This window comes from Taudactylus pleione, unplaced genomic scaffold, assembly GCF_031769625.1.
Source record: "Taudactylus pleione unplaced genomic scaffold, aTauple2 ptg000547l, whole genome shotgun sequence".
Taxonomy (NCBI): Eukaryota; Metazoa; Chordata; class Amphibia; order Anura; family Myobatrachidae; genus Taudactylus; species Taudactylus pleione.
This window is the reverse complement of record NW_028284949.1, coordinates 1,209,386-1,226,234: the sequence shown is the minus strand read 5'-3', so window position 1 is coordinate 1,226,234 and position 16,849 is coordinate 1,209,386. Positions and strand designations below refer to the sequence as shown.

The 16,849-nt window shown below is 49.3% G+C and overlaps 1 protein-coding gene across 1 annotated transcript in view; it reads right to left on the bottom strand.

Moving 5' to 3' along the window:
* Positions 1-15,265, bottom strand: part of LOC148500732 (uncharacterized) — a 51,123-nt gene extending 35,858 nt beyond the window's left edge. Inside the window, exons 1-2 of the mRNA XM_088451336.1 lie at positions 15,129-15,265; positions 6,915-7,072 (exon numbers count right to left, since the gene is read on the bottom strand). Of these exons, the coding sequence (XP_088307462.1) occupies positions 6,915-6,992 (78 nt within the window). The 5' untranslated portion in view covers positions 6,993-7,072; positions 15,129-15,265. The remainder of the gene's footprint in view (positions 1-6,914; positions 7,073-15,128) is intronic.
* Positions 15,266-16,849: the final 1,584 nt, after the last annotated feature.

The following is a 16,849-nucleotide window of genomic DNA, read 5'->3' as shown; positions in this document are numbered from 1 at the left end:
AGGGTAGGGCCTTTTGGGGTTAAATTATTGAGAAAGTTACAGTTTTTAAACTATTACCTCACATATGCCACATTATATAGATAGGGAAATTCAACTGGAAGCGGGCGGGTGATTAATGATGGGTGTCTGTGTAATGAGCGGGCGGGTGTCGGTGACGATGTGCGGGGTTATCACACAGCCAGCCAATCAGTCGCTCAGTACTGGTCATGTGTGTGTCATGGCAGCGCCCTGTCCCGCTGTGCGTTGGTTCCAGCCGACGGTCATACAGCCTCCATCATCTTCCTGCACGGATCAGGTTCCTGCTCTCTCCCCGGGCCGGGCTCTCTATCCTCTGTATAGTGCAGTGGCAGCGGCTGTGGTGGGACTACAGGATGAGGTGTACCAAGGCCGCCGCCATCTCCAGCCGCCAGCCCGGTACCGGCCCTGTCACTGACACCGATCGCCAACAGCTGGTACCTTTACTCCACTCTCTCCGCTCCACAAAGGGGCGTGTCGCGGCGTGAGGATGAGAGTAGCCCCATCCTCTCTCTGTTGTCAGAGGCCCTGCCTTCCCTGTGCACTCCCCATGGGTGGAGCTGTGTCGGTAAGGGCTCAGGCTGCCGGCTCCATGCACGCCAGGACAGGGCCGGGGTACCACGAGGAGCGACTGCAGCTGCAAGGCCATCATGGGCCTCCACTACCTACTGGCGCTGGGGAGCCGCACCGAGGGTGAGACCGGGTGGGTCATCTTCACTCTCCACCACCATCCATGCCCTATACTGTATTATACCCTCCTCACGCTAATACCATGCCCTATATTGTATTATACCCTCCTCACACTGCCATGCCCTATACTGTATTATACCCTCCTTACACATGCCTTATAATGTATTGTACCCTCCTCACACTGATTCCATGCCCTATACTCCCCTCACACTGATGCCATGCCTTATACTGTATTATACCCTCCTCACACTGATGGCATGCCCTATACTGTATTATACCCTCCTCACACTGATGCCATGCCCTATACTGTATTATACCCTCCTCACACTGATGCCATGCCTTATACTGTATTAAACCCTCCTCACCCTGATGGCATGCCCTATACTGTATTATGCTCCCCTCACACTGATGCCATGCCTTATACTGTATTATACCCTCCTCACAGATACCATGCCCTGTACTGTATTATACCCTCCTCACACTGATGCCATTCCCCGTACGGTTATACCCACCTCACACTGATGCCATGCCCTATACTGTATTATAGCCTCCTCACACAGATGCCATGCCTTATACTGTATTATACCCTCCTCACACTGATTCCATTCCCCGTACTGTGTTATACCCTCCTCACACTGATGTCATGCCCTATGCTGTATTATACTTTCCTCACTGATGCCATGCCATATACTGTATTATACCGTCCTCACACCGACGCCATGCCCCATACTGTATTATACCCTCCTCACACTGATGGCATGCCATATACTGTATTATACCCTCCTCACACTAATGCCATGCCCTGTACTGTATTATACCCCCCCTCACACTGATGCCAAGCCCTATAATGTATTATACCCCCCCTCACACTGATGCCATGCCCTATAACGTATTATACCTCCTCACCTGATACCATGCCCTATATTGTATTATACCCTCCTCACACTGATGCAATGCAATATACTAATAGGTATGTTATACCAGCTATGCGTGTGCGTGTGTGTGTATTGCCAGTTTCTCCTCACTGATGGCATGGTGCTGCCATTTTGCAAACATCATTATCTATACTAAAAAATATATTAATTATTACTATGTTTATATGTATGTATAAATAAAAACTTACAAAAAGCAATGAAAGTCCATAGACAAAAAACCTTACGGTTTCACATTTCCCATTCAGGCTTCATAGACATGATCTGAAATTTCACAAAATCTACTGAATTTCTGCCACTGCAACTTAAAAAAAAAAACCCAGAGAGTTATGGTAGTCTATGGGTCCACAGGGAGACCTCAAGGGTGTAGATGGTGGATGAGGAATCCGGTCACCACGCAGTTAAAGCTTTCAGCTCCCAGGATGCACTGGTCCACTCTCCCTATACCCCGCCCCGAGCTAGAGGCACCTCAGTTCGTGACAAGCCAAAGGCCGGAGGAGGATAAGAGAGAAGGAAAACTGGTACACACAAGAATCACACTCTCACAGAGAAGGAGACGGTAAACCGGTGACAGAAACGAAGCCCATCTGAAGCCAGGTGCGTCAGGGTAAGTGCCCTGTTGACTCTGAACTTTGAAGAAAGAGTTAACAAAAGGTAAGTTCTTACCATAACTCATTTTCTTCTTCAGGGTCCATAGGCTCCACAGTGAGACCTTGGGGGTGTCCCAAAGCAGTCCTTTAAGGGTGGGGGCACTCCTGCGCTGAGAGTAGAATCCGGCGCCCAAAGGAAGCATCTTGAGAGGTGAAGGAATCAAAGGCATAGAACCTCAGAAAGGTCTGGACAGAAGATCACGTGGCTGCCTTACAAAGCTGAACAGCAGAGGCGCCACGGCGATCTGCCCACGAGGGACCCAGAGACCGAATAGAATAGAAGCCGGAACAGGAAGACCTCCTTGCGTGTAAGCCTTTGAGATAGTCATACAAAGCCATCTAGCCAATGTTTGTTGGTTGGCTGGCCATGCCTTTTTGTGAAATCCATAGAGCACAAATAAAGAGTCAGATTTCCCAAAGGGACTGGTACGGTGCACATATATCCTGAGGGCACGGACCACATCCAGGGAGGCCTCATCTGCTAAGAGGTCTGGCAATTGAAAGGCCGGAACTATAATTTCCTCACTAATGTGGAAACTAGACACGACTTTTGAGAGGAACTCAGGACCTCATTCAGAGTCGGTCGTAGCGGCCGCACGGTCGTACGCCACCGATGTTCGCTAAACTGCGCATGCGTAAAGTTCGCAATGCGCGTGCGCAAACTAGCTGCTACGATCCCAAATTTCTCTCTCCTTGAACACAGCCAGGTCGGTAGTTTGAGTGACAGAATGAGGCGTTTGTGGGTGGTAACAGGGGAAGGTGCTTGAAAACGGGGGAGTGGAGATCCGAACGCAGGCGTGCCTAATTATGCGAACGGCGTTTTATGGGAGTGCATAATTAACAAAGTAGCGTCATGGCACATGTGACATGGGAGGTTTTTACACTGACATGATCGTAGAGCTTAAGAGAGGGTATGGTCAACCTTAAGCTCTACGACCAGTTCCGATGGTTCTCGATGGTCTCGATTAATCCTTATATGCCCAGAGATGACGTGTAATGCGTACGAGAAGGGGGCGTATTTTTTCGTCTTATGGCCGCTTCCTCCCCTTGGTCGGCCAGCTACCGATCCGATCTTAGGGATGCAACTTGCGAGGGAATCATTTGCATATCCACCCCCTTTTCCCGTACAACCGTGCGGCCGCAACGATCGACTCTGAATGAGGTCCTCAGTCCTAAGCACAGCCCTGTCCTGGTGAAATATCAGAAACGGGGAGGGACGGGAGAGCGTCCTCAATTCTGACACTCTTCTGGCGGAAGCTATAGCCAGAAGAAAGTCTTTGCTGTTAACCACTTGAGTTCGACCAAATTCAGGGGTTCAAATGGAGAACCCAGGAGGGCCCAAAGAACCATGGTCAAATCCCAAGGAGCCACTGGAGGGACAAAAGGGAGGTTGAATCTGGAGGACATCCTGGAGGAAGGTGTTAATATCCAGTAGCAGAGCCAGTCTTCGTTGGAACCAAATTGACAGAGCAGAAACATGCACTTTCAATGAGGCCAGGCGAAGGCCATGGTCCAATGCAGCTTGTAGGAAGGCCAGGTCTCTGGAAATCCTAAACCCCTGGGTGTCAGAACCTCTGGGACGACACCATTCAAAATATGTATGCCACACTCTGTGGTAGATCCTAGCAGAAGCTGGTTTACGCGCCCTGAGCATCGTATTGATGACAGAGCTAGAAAATCCTTTGGATCTTAGGAGGGATGTCTCAAGAGCCACGTCATCAAAGACAGACGACCCAGGTCCGGGAAAGGAACTTGAGACAACAAGTTCAGACTCTGAGGCAGCAGGAATGGAGTGTCGATGGAGAGACTCTGAAGATTTGAGTATCAAGGACGTATGGGCCAAGCTGGAGACACCAGCAGGACAGTGCTTCAATCTTGTTTGAACTTCTGACAGCTCGCACTAAAGCAGGAATATTAATTTTTGACCGAGTCTCCACCTTCTGCAGAAGGGGGTCCGGATTGGAGAGATCCGCAACCTCTCCCTCATCAGATGACATCTCAGACTGATAGCTGTATGGACTGTGATGACAACACAGTACGCTTAGTTGGCTTAAGGGGTTTCTCCCCCTGCAACATAGTCTGGAGGTCAGTAGAGGGAGCTGCCAGGCTCTGCACTGAAGTAGAGAGATATACCCATGGTGGAGACACAGGAGGAATCTGCATTGCTGGAATCTGTTGTGGTAATCCCTGTGAGGGAATAACAGACTGCTGTGGTAACCCCATGGGGGAAATACAGCCTGAACCGCTAAGCGGACCGCAATAGAGGGCAGGACCTGGGAAAAGGAAGCTCAAGGGGGCTCTTGTACTGGGGCATTCGTAGCGCCTGGTGGATTATAACACTTCACACATAATCCATCCCGTACCAAGTCCTCCTCATTTAAACCTGCAGCACATAATCTGCATGATAGCAGAATAGGTGCAGAAGTGTGCTCGTTATCCTTGTATCTGTCAGACATAGCTGCAGAACAATGTAGCACACTTATATGGCACTGGGTATAATGCAACCACTGAGTATGTAAGATACTAGTAGAAGAGCAAAATACTGGTCCTGTCCGATGCTTGGGTAAGCTGCAGGAACACACCGGCTAACTATGGCACAGTGCAACACACAACTGTATGTGACAAGCCTCACAAATATGTAGTTCTATAGAAACACCCTGGTTACACCTGTATTAGGGAAGTATCAGAGAAAAGGTATTGATATATGTTGACAGTGGAAAATAGACACAGACAGGCAGTGCTAGTATAAGTCACATACAATGCAGAAATATAACTCCAAATTGGCACTACAATCAACCACACAGACTCAGTGTCTGGTAGGCTATAGCGCTACATACTCTGACTCCAGGGAGAGGTATGCAGAGGGACCAATCCTGAGAGAGCTGCGACTGTGCCAGAGAACGAAAATGGCTGCCGGAGACCTCAGAGGGTGCACAGTCGGAGGAGGAAAGCAGCTTAGGGAAGCAAGACCTCAGAGGAATAGCACCCTGAGCTGAAGGGGCTGCTTTAATGGGGAAGCTGACCTTCACATGCTGATTGCTTACCCACCGTGACGCTGGGTCCCGCCCCATACATACCGTGGTGGTCTAGTGGATCACAGTGGCTGCAGCCTGTGTCCACACTCAGCGCCTCTGGTCTGTCCCCTGAGACATGACTGCCCATGTGCGGGTCACCGCAAGCGATGACCCGCCTTACCTGTCCGGCTTGCAGTCTGGGTCTGTACGCGGGACCTACTAGCTAGGACCCCGGGATGCCCACCCAGAACACAAGCCAGAACTGGTGTTGCGGCGCTGGAGGGGTGACGGTGCGGCAACGCAGACGTCTCATGGACAGTCTGCTGCTGCGCGCCCTGATGTATTAAAGAAAACAATTCATAAAATAAAAAAAAAACTATTAGGGCTGAGCAGCCCCCCGTGTAATGGTAACCCGACTCCAGATGGGCACCAATGAAACGGAGTTGCCTCTGGCTCGGGGGCGGAGTTTCGGGAGAGTGGACCTGTGCATCCCAGGAGCTGAAAGCTTTAACTGCATGATGCCCGGATTCCTCATCCACCACCTATGGACCCTGAAAAAGAAACAATGAAATTTCGATCCTTAAGGCTGATGCCTTAATGACGCGTTTCTTGTACAATACAGATATGGTATGCCAACATACCCTGTGGTTTACTGCAGATTCAGCACTCTCACAGAGTGAAATTGCTGTCACTCACAAAATGGTGGAGCTGCTGATTCACAGAATTGTGTGCTCATTGGAATACACACATGCAGTCTATGCAACTGAGGTCTGAGCAGTTATGTGGCACACACATCCCACTCAGTGCCCACAATCTCACTGGGTTCCAACATCCCTCTCACTCCATACATCCATCTTACTCATTATACACATTCAGCTCCCTAATTGCTAAAACTGTACTATGTCTATACATGTATACTATCTTCCCCTATACGCCTCCATGCTGTTCTATCTCCCCCTTTCCCTACTGCTGTGTGGTCCCCTAACTGTGCTAGTCTATATTCCCTGATGCGCAACAAATCCATCTTTCCCCATCCTCGCCGCCTTGTCTTCCTGCATCCGTGCCACTCTGTCTCCTTCCATCTGCACCACTGGCTTCCCCCTAGCCACGCCGCTTTGTCTGCCACTCTTGCTTCCTCCATGTGCACCACTCTGTCCCTCCCAACCGTGCCACTATGTCTAGCACCACTCTGTGCCCCCCCCCCATCCGCACCAAATCTGTCTTTCCCAATCCCTACTGATGTGTGCTCTCCCATTTGTGCTAGTCTATATTCCATCATCCGCACCAATCTGGCATTACCCATCTACACTGCTCTGTCCCCCCCCCCCCCCCCAAACAAAAGAGTGCCACTCTGTCTCTATCCACACTGCTCTCTACCCCCTATCGACACCACCGTTTTCCACCCATCTGTATCACTTTGGCTCCCCCCATCTGTACTGCTTCATTATCACCCCCTCTCCACGGCTTTGTCTCCCCCATCCATCCACACCACTCTCATCCCATCTGCGCAGCTCTGTCTATCTTCTGCTCAGACCTCAGTTGCATAGACTGCATGTCCCTGTATTATTACTATAGATAATAGTAATGTAACTGACACTCCCAGACCCTCTCACCTCTCCTGTCAGCAAATGGATGATCTCCAGGGTGAGATTTAGTATCCTCTCAGTCACGTGACTCCTGTCCTTGTCCATCCTCAGTGATTTATATAGGACAAGTCTCACCCTCACGTAACTTCTAGAAAAGATTCTCTGGTTCCTCACAGCTCACTTGTCTATTAAAATATAATTGTAATAAATATTACAGAGTACATGTAACATATTGAAACAAAAAACACACCGATATCATCCACCTGACACACACTGATCACTATACACAGGTCACACCTGATAACCAGCGATTACTACACAAAATGAGAGTTATGGTAAGAACTTACCTTTGTTAACTCTCTTTATTCGAAGTCCATAGGGTCCACAGGGAGACCTTTGGGTGTAGGTGGTGGATGGGATTCCAGGCACCACACAATTAAGTTTATAGTTCCAAAGATGCACTGGTTGCCTCTGCCCCCGAGCCAGAGGCACCTCAGTTCGTGACAAGCCAAAGGTCGGAAGAGGTTAAGAGAGAAGGAAGTCTGGTACACACAAGAATCACACTCTTACAGAGAAGGAGACGGAAAATCGGTTACCAGAACAAAACCCATCTGAAGCCAGGGGGATTTTTGGGAAGGCATAACTCAGGGTAGGGGGCGAAGGTGGGGTTTGTATTATTAGGTAGCTCTCGTTCCAGGCTAGGGTCTTTTGGGGTTCAGGTTATTGAGAAAAGAAGAGATATGGTAAGAACTTACCTTTGTTATCTCTCTTCTACGAAGTCCATAGGGTCCACACGAGACCTTGGGGGGGGGTATAGGCATGGCGAGTGTCATCCGGGCACCACGCAGTAAAAATTTTTCGCCCAGGATAGACAGAGTCCTCCCCTATACTCCGCCCAGGGTCAGAGGCACGTCAGTTCGTAACAAGCCAAAGGCCGGAGGAGGAGAAAACAAAAATATGAGAGAAGAAAGTGTCGAATACTCAGGAATCACATTCTCCTCACATAGATGGAGACGGAAAACCAGCGACCAGAGCAAAGCCCAACCGAAGCACACAGGTGTCAGGGTGGGTGCCCTGTGGACCCTATGGACTTCGAAGAAAGAGTTAACAAAAGGTAAGTAACTAATTTTCTTCTTCAGGGTCCATAGGCTCCACAGGGAGACCATGTGGATGTCCCAAAGAAGTCCTTTAAGGGTGGGGGCGCTCCTGCGCCGAGAGGAGAATCCGGCGCCCAAAGGAAGCATCCTGAGAGGCAAAGGTATCAAAGGCATAAAACATCAAAAAGGTCTAGACTAGAATACCACGTGGCTGCCTTACAAAGCTGAACAGCCGAGGCGCAACGGTGAGCTGCCCCCGAGGGATCCACAGACCGAGTAGAATGAGCAGTAACAGAAGCCGGAACAGGAAGGCCCGTCTGAGTGTAAGCCGCTGAGATAGTCATACGAAGCCATCTAGCCAATGTTTATTGGCTGGCCATCCCTTCTTGTGAAATCCATAGAGCAAAAACAAGGAGTCTGATTTCCGAAGGGAACTGGTACGGTCCACATAAATCCTGAAGGCACAGATCAGATACAAAGAGGCCTCACCTGCCGAGAGGTCTGGAGACTGAAAGGCCGGGACTATAATTTTATCATTAATGTGGAAACTAGAAACAACCTTAGGAAGGAAGCCAGGTTGAGTCCGAAGCACAGCCCTGTCCTGGTGAAATATCAGAAATGGGGAGCGACAGGAGAGAGTCCCTAAATCTGACACTGTTCTGGCGGAAGCTATAGTCAGAAGAAAGTCTTTGTTTAAATGGAGGGCCCGAAGAACTAGTTAAGTCCCAAGGAGCCACTGGTGGGACAAAGGGAGGTTAAATCCAGAGGACACCCTGGAGGAAAGGTGCGGATATGCGGTAGAGGAGCAATTCTTCGTTGGAACCATAATGACAGAGCAGAGACATGTACCTTCAGTGAGGTTAGGCGGAGACCAAGGTCCAATCCTGTTTGAAGGAAGGCCAAAACTCAGAAAATCCGAAACACCTGGGGATTGTAACCTCTGGGTCGACACCACTGAAAATATGTATGCCACACTCTGTGGTAGATTCGAGCAGAGACTGGTTTACGCGCTCTGAGCATAGTGTTAACTATAGAGCTGGAGAAACCTTTGGACCCTAGGAGGGATGCCTCAAGAGGCACACAGTCAAAGACAGACGACCCAGGTAGGCAAGAACTCTGAGACAATAGGTCCGGATGTTGAGGCAACAGCAACAGTGTGTCGATGGGGAGGCTATGAAGATCTGAGTACAAATGACGTCTGGGCTAAGCTGGAGCCACCAGCAGAGCAGTGCCTCTGTCTTGTTTAAACTTCTGAAGAACTCGAGGAAGAAGGGAGACTGGGTGAAACAGGTACGCAAACTGGAAGGTCCACTTCACTGACAGAGCATTTACCAAGGCTGCCTCGGCTTCTCTTGTTCTGGACCCGTACAATGGCAGTTTGTGATTGTGTCAGGAGGCCATAAGGTCCACCTCTGGGAGGCCCCATTTGTCCACTAGGAGTTGAAACACCTCTTGGTGAAGAGACCATTCCCCTGGATGCACGTCGTGACGGCTGAGGAAGTCCGCTTCCCAATTGAGAACTCCCGGTATGAACACTGGCGAGATGGCCGGGAGATGACACTCTGCCCATGTCAGAATGCGTGACACTTCTGTCATTGCTGCCAGACTTAGAGTGCCTCCCTGATGGTTGATGTAAGCCATGGTTGTGGCTTTGTCGGACTGAACTTGCACGGGTTTCCCCTGAAGAACGTGTTGGGCCAGTTTGAGGGCCCTGTAGACAGCTCGAAGTTCCAATATGTTGATTGTTAGGGCTGATTTGACCACTGACCAACGGCCTTAAAAGGAGTGCAGACCGGTCATTGCGCCCCAACCCCAGGGACTGGCGTCCGTTGTAAGGATCACCCAGTCCGGAATCCAAAAGGGGCGCCACTTGGTTAGATGAATGGTCTGTAGCCATCAAGCAGAGACAGACGTACCTCTGAAGAGAGCACCATCGTCTGAGCTTTTATCCGATGGGGTAATACGTTCCACCTGGAGAGGATCAGCCTCTGCAGGGGTCTAGAATGAAACTGGGCATATTCCACCATGTCGAAGGTGGACACCATGGATCCTAGAACCCGCATCGCAGAGTGAATTGACACTCGGCGACTGAGAAGGCATCTGCGTACTCACAGCTGGAAAGTGGAGATCTTTTCTGCAGTCTCAAAGATTCTCTACTGCTGAGAATCCAACAGGGCTCCCAGATGAAGCATCTTTTGAGAGGGAATCAGGGAGGACTTTTTCCAATTGATTAACCACCCGTGTGTCTGAAGAACAGCAACTGTTAGCTGCAGATGGTGGTGGAGTAATTCTGGAGAACCCTCCAAGAGCAGGAGGTATATGGTAGATACACAAGATATGGTAGCAGACGGACACCCTGTCCCCGCAGATGGGCCGCCATGATAGCCATAACTTTGGTAAACACCCGTGGTGCAGTGGATAGGCCAAAAGGCAGAGCCCGAACTGGAAGTGTTGCTGTATAGCAAACCAGAGAGAATGCTGGTGAGAGGGCACTATGGGTACATGTAGGTATACATCCTGAATATCCAGCGAAACCATAAAATCCACAGGATCTATAGCCAGTGTGATGGAGTGTAGTGTTTCCATCTTGAACCTTGGCACCCTGAGGAATTTGTTCAGGGATTTGAGATTGAGGATAGGCCGATGAGACTCGTTCGGCTTCTGGACCAGAAAAAGAGAGTAGAATAACCACCAGTCCCTCGCTGAGATAGCCGGACTGGCAACAAGGACTGTATGGCTCTCTGGATCTGTAAGGTCTTGTCTTTTCAAGGGCCTGTGCAAAAATACTGGTGAGGAGGTCCTCAAAGAAATGAGAGGGCGTACCCATTGTAGACCACTTCTCTTACCCAAGCATACGTGGTGGGCTGACACCAGCACTGGGTGAACTGAAGTAGTCAGCCTCCCACTCTGGGATCCCCCAGGAGGCGGCCCACCCCATCAGGCTGAGGGTTTATCCTCTGGCTTAGTAGCAGGGCATCTTGAACTCCAGGCTTGCTGCTTGGGTTTGGTAGCTTTCTTGGAAACTGACCGTCTCGGAAAGGATTGTCCCTTGGCCTTTCCTAGGGAATTAAATGACCAAAAGGAAGAGGTTCTAGGCTTGAAAGGAGCTGCTGAAGGCAGAAACGCAGACTTTCCTATCTGTAGGATCCTTTAAAGAAGAAGTGGAAGGTATAGGTAACGTAGCACTTTTAATTAAGCGTGTAACATGGGAATCCACTGTAGGGGGGAGATTCTCACTTTGTACAATGAGCCTTGGGAAACGGGTAACATGAGGACAAACGCCTCTGAGGTTGAAACCTTTTACCAGGCGTTTGCCAGGCTGCCGCCATGTGGCCAACTAGTTGATCCGACAGAGGGAATTCTGCAGAAGACACCTTTGGTCATCTAAACAGAAGGTGCTTAGATTGAGGGGCAGGCTCGTCATCTTCTATAACTAAGAAGGATCTGACAGCTCGCAACAGGGCAGGTATGTTAATTTTAGGCCGAGTCTCTACCTCTTGCAGTGGGGAGTCAGGATTAGAGACATCAGCAACCTCATTGTAATTCGATGACATTTCAGATTCAGAGAGCTGTGTGGACTGTGATGACACCACAGTACACTTAACTGGCTTATGTAGAGGCAGTAGACGTAGCTGCTAGGCTCTGCACAGACGTGGAAAGAACGTCAACCGATGGTGGGGGTACAGGAGGAATCTGCATTGCTGAAACCTGTTGCGACAATCCCTGAATGGGAATAACAGACTGCTGTGGTAACCCTACAGGGGGAAACCCAGCTGGAATCGCTAAGCGGCCCACAATGGATGCCAGGACCTGAGGGGGACAGAAGTACCTGGTGGATTAAAACATCTGGCACATAATCCATCCTGTACCAAATCCTCCTCACTTAAACCTTCAGAAGATAATCTGCATGATAACAGAATGGGTGCAGAAGTGTGCTCGTTATCCTTGTCCCTGTCAATTATAGCTGCAGATCAATATAACACATAATATAGCACTGGGTATAATGCAACTACAGAGTATGACAGATACTGGTAGGAGAGCAAAATACTGGTCCTGTGTGATGCTTGGGAAAGGTGCAGGAGTACACAGCCCAAATATGGCACAGTGCAACACACAACTGTATGTGACAAACCTCACAAGTATGTAGTTCTATAGAATTGAGGTACAGAAAACACCCTGATTACACCTGAATTAGGGCTAGTATCAGAGAAAGTGTATAGGAATATGCGGACAGAAAAAAAAGACACAGACAGGCAGTGCTAGCATAAGTCACATACAATGCAGAAATATGACTGCAAACTGGCACTACAATCAACTATAGCGCTACATACTCTGACCCCAGGGAGAGGTATGTAGGGGACCAGACCTCGCCTTGTCCTGAGAGGGCTGCGACTTTGCCACAGAGAAAATGGTTGCCGGAGACCTCAGATGGGGCGAGGTCGGAGGAGAGCAGTTCAGGGAAGCAAGACCTCAGCGGAATGGCGCCCTGAGATGAGGGAAGGAGCTGATTTAATGGGGAAGCTGTCTCCCCATGCTGATTACCCACCCGGACACTGGTTCCCGCACCATATGTCCCTGGTGGTCTAGTGGAACACGGTGGCTGGAGCCTGTGTTCACAATCAGCACCTCCGGTCCATCCTCCTGAGACCGGAGGTATGACTGTCCATACGCGGGACACCACAAGCGGTGACCCACCTTACCTGTCCCCTTGTGCCTGGCTGGTCCGCGGGGTCCGCTAGCAAGAACCCCAGGGGTGCCCGCTGAAATCCCCAGCCTAAACTGGCGTTGCGGCGCCGGAGGGGTGACGGAGCGGCAGTGCAGACGTCCTCTGGACAGTCTGAGGTTGACCGCTCTGAAGATGATGAAAATCAAAGCTAACAGGACCGCTAAGCAGCCCCCTGCGTAATGATGACCCGACTCCGGCCGGGCACCAACGAAACAGAGGTGCCTCTGGCTCGGGGTATAGGGAGAGTGGACCCAGTGCATCCTGGGAGCTAAAAGCTTAACTGCGTGATGCCCAGATTCCCATCCACCACCTACACCCCAAGGTCTCCCTGTGGAGCCTATGGACCCTGAAGAAGAAAGTATAATACTGTATACACAAGACCATATGACAAGATACTTACTCAGGCCAGATCCCTCACAGCCCACCAACCTTTTCCTCCTCAGTCCACCCTCAGGTCATTCTCCCCAGTAACCTAGGGTAAAGTCTCTGCCACCATCATCTTACCCTGCTTCCCTGCTCCCCCTCCCCCATTATACGCCCTCCGATAGCGCACCTCATCTCCTAGCCCAGCCTCTCTGCCATTACTGCCCTATTCCTCTGTCTCTTAAATATCTGGGTGACTTGTATACAATCACCCATCTTATTTCCTCTGCTCTCACATCTGCAATAAGTACTGAGTGTCAGCAGTGTTGTACAGTCTGTGACTCTGCAGCTGTAGTAGGATCATAAGTCCCAGCATACCCTTTCATGCTGGAATCCACAGTTAGCCTACCATGTGTGACAATCATGCCGGCCATGTTTATGTAGCATAGGGTAGAAGCTGAAGCAAATCATGGAGGATAATCACTAATGCTGGGTAGACACCTGAAAGATATCTGCAGATCGAGTGATCAGGATATATCTCTTTAGATGGTCATTAATATAGACTGAACGACCATCATCTACGGGTCCCATCGGTGGGTGGGGCAAGGCCATCCCCCCTCCCCGTGGCTACCACTGTGTGTGTGCAGGCGATCGGCTGATCGCCCGTAAACACCTGCCGATGGACGATATGTCTGCACATATCGGTCCATGGCTGTGCTGAACAGCCAATGTGATATGTACGTGAACGTCATCAATCACAGACATATTGCTGGTACACAGTGGCCGTCGGCCAGCGGATATATTGGCCGATCAACTGATCGGCCAATATAGCGATCAGTGTGTACCCAGCTTTACACACCAAAGATCTAGAACAGTGTTTCCCAACTCCAGTCCCCATGGATCCCTAAAAGGGCATGTTTTCCATATCTCCTTGCTGGTGCACAGGTGCCTTCATTACTGACATGTTCCAAATCAGGGATGGAGAACCTCCTGCCCGGGGGCCGTATCAGGCCCTCGGATTCATTTGATCTGGCCCTCTGAGCTTTTTTCTGCAAGGCTCATCTGGCTAGCAGGGTGCCTAGAATGGCACACTGCAACTAGAATCTATGCAGCAGTGCCGCCTGGAGCATCCTTAGGACGCTTCAGATGGTCACACCGCTGCCCTTCAGCTCCCCGGAGTATCCACAGGATGCTCCGTACATTGCTGTAATCACCGGCGATTGTGGCCACACTCCAGTGTGACATCACACGGAGGGGGCATTGCCTGCACCGGGCCCTCGAATAATGCTATATATATCAAAATGGACCTCGGCAGAAAAAAGGTTCCCCACCCCTGTGCTGAGCTATCTCACTGGTGATTTTGTGAGGAGATTTGGAAAACATGCACTGTCATGGGTCCCTGAGGACTGGTGCTGTGAAACACTGGTCCCCTACACACAGGGTAATAAGAGAGAAAGTGTAGGGAACAAAGGGAGCTCCAAACAGGTTGGTTATAATTAGAGGAATGAAAAGAAAGCTTCAGACAGGTGAGGACATAGCAGGGCCTATTACAGAGGACATCTGTGCATCTTATACATCACCCGATGGACACTATGGTGTCTCTCTACTTATTACTGTATTATATGCAACACCAGGGTCTGCTCCTCCTGTATTATGTGACACTAATAACCACCCACTGAGGGTACTGACCGCCAGCTACAGCTGATATGTTCTGTATGGGGGGGGGGGGGGGTCTGAGTGTGCTGGACAACTCACTTTCTCTATAGTCTGTTACTTCCCGAGCAGTGACTGCTCCAGCTGTATTATTTGTGACACTAGGGTCTGCTCCACCTGTATTATGATACAGGTTTCTGCTCCATCTGATCTGTATTATATGTAACAATGGGATCTGCTCCACCTGTATGATGATAATGTAGCATCAAAAACTGATCCACCTATATTATAGTAGCAGGGTCTCCTGCACGTATATTATATCTAACACTGGAAGCTGATCAGCCTGTGTAATAATAATAATGCAGTCTGCTCCCCCTGTAAAATAATAGTAAATACCATTACCTGCATCCAGACACAGCATCGGCCTCTCCGCTGTCTGTCATAGGAAATGGCGTTTTAGAAGAAGAAACGCCCCTCTACTCGTTATTGCTATGGCTACTGTAAGTCCCGCCCACCATATGATAGTGACCGCTCTCCTATCATTTCCCTCAGTGCGGTGATTGGCAGCATCGAGTGGCTAATCAGTTGGCACAAAGACGGAGGGACGCCCAGTAACTAGAAGCCACCTGCCGCTCACAGCTTCATCACTAGAGTAACATCTAATAGTGTCCTCATGTACGGTGACCGGCGGCCATATTCTTATAGGCTTCCAGTTACAGAGTAGAGGGGGCGGGGCCACATGGGTTTTAGCTGCCATTTTGTCATAGGTATTTCTGACAACCGGAGAATGTGTCCTGCATTATATTATTATTATTATTGTTGTATAGAGGAGAGGGGACTGTACAGTGATATATGAGGGGGAATAACACATCTTCCAGCACACACTGCTATGTGGTATTATTATTATATAGAGGAGAGGGGACAGTACAGTGATATAAGAGGGGAATAACACAGCTTCCAGCACACACTGCTATGTGGTATTATTATTATATAGAGGAGAGGGGACAGTACAGTGATATAAGAGGGGAATAACACAGCTTCCAGCACACACTGCTATGTGGTATTATTATTATATAGAGGAGAGGGGACAGTACAGTGATATAAGAGGGGAATAACACAGCTTCCAGCACACACTGATATGTGGTATTATTATTATATAGAGGAGAGGGGACCGTACAGTGATATATGATGGGGAATAACACAGCTTCCAGCACACACTGATATGTGGTATTATTATTATATAGAGGAGAGGGGGCAGACTAGTGATATATGAGGAGGAATAACACAGCTTCCAGCACACACTGCTATGTGGTATTATTATTATTATTGTTGTATAGAGGAGAGGGGGCAGTACAGTGATATATGAGGGGGAATAACACATCTTCCAGCACACACTGATGTATGGTATTATTAGTATATATAGAGGAGAGGGGGCAGTACAATGATATATGAGGGGGAATAACACAGCTTCCAGCACACACTGCTATGTGGTATTATTATTATATATAGAGGAGAGGGGGCAGTACAGTGATATGTGAGGGGGAATAACAGCTTCCAGCACACACTAATTGGTATTATTATTATATAGGGGGGAGGGGACTGTACAGTGATATATGAAGGCATACCCTCCAACATTTCTCATATAGAATCCGGTACAGGGTGTGGCAAAGGATAAATGGGGCATGTCCACGGGTACTGTATCTGGGGTCCGGAGGTACAGCGTCGCTGGGGTGATTATGGCAGCGTCGCTGGGGTGATTATGACAAAATGCATTGCAGAGAGCCATGGGGAGAGGTGCAGAGCCGCCTGTCACTCAGCAGCGCTGCGGGAGTCCTGTGTCCCAGCAGCGCTGCTAAAAGAATCAGGAACTCGGTACAAACGGTACAGCCCCTGTTTGCCGGTACAGACCATTAAAAAACGGTACTGTACCGGCTAAATCGGTAGAGTTGGAGGGTATGTGAAGGTGAATAACACAGCTCGCAGGTCACACATGTAATATTATTACACAAAGTAAACGGGCAGCACTCCACGAATTTGTAAACACTTTTAAAACTACAATTTATAAAAAGATATATTAAAATCTTTCATCAAGCTACAAAACAATTATGGTTCTTACCTTAAAT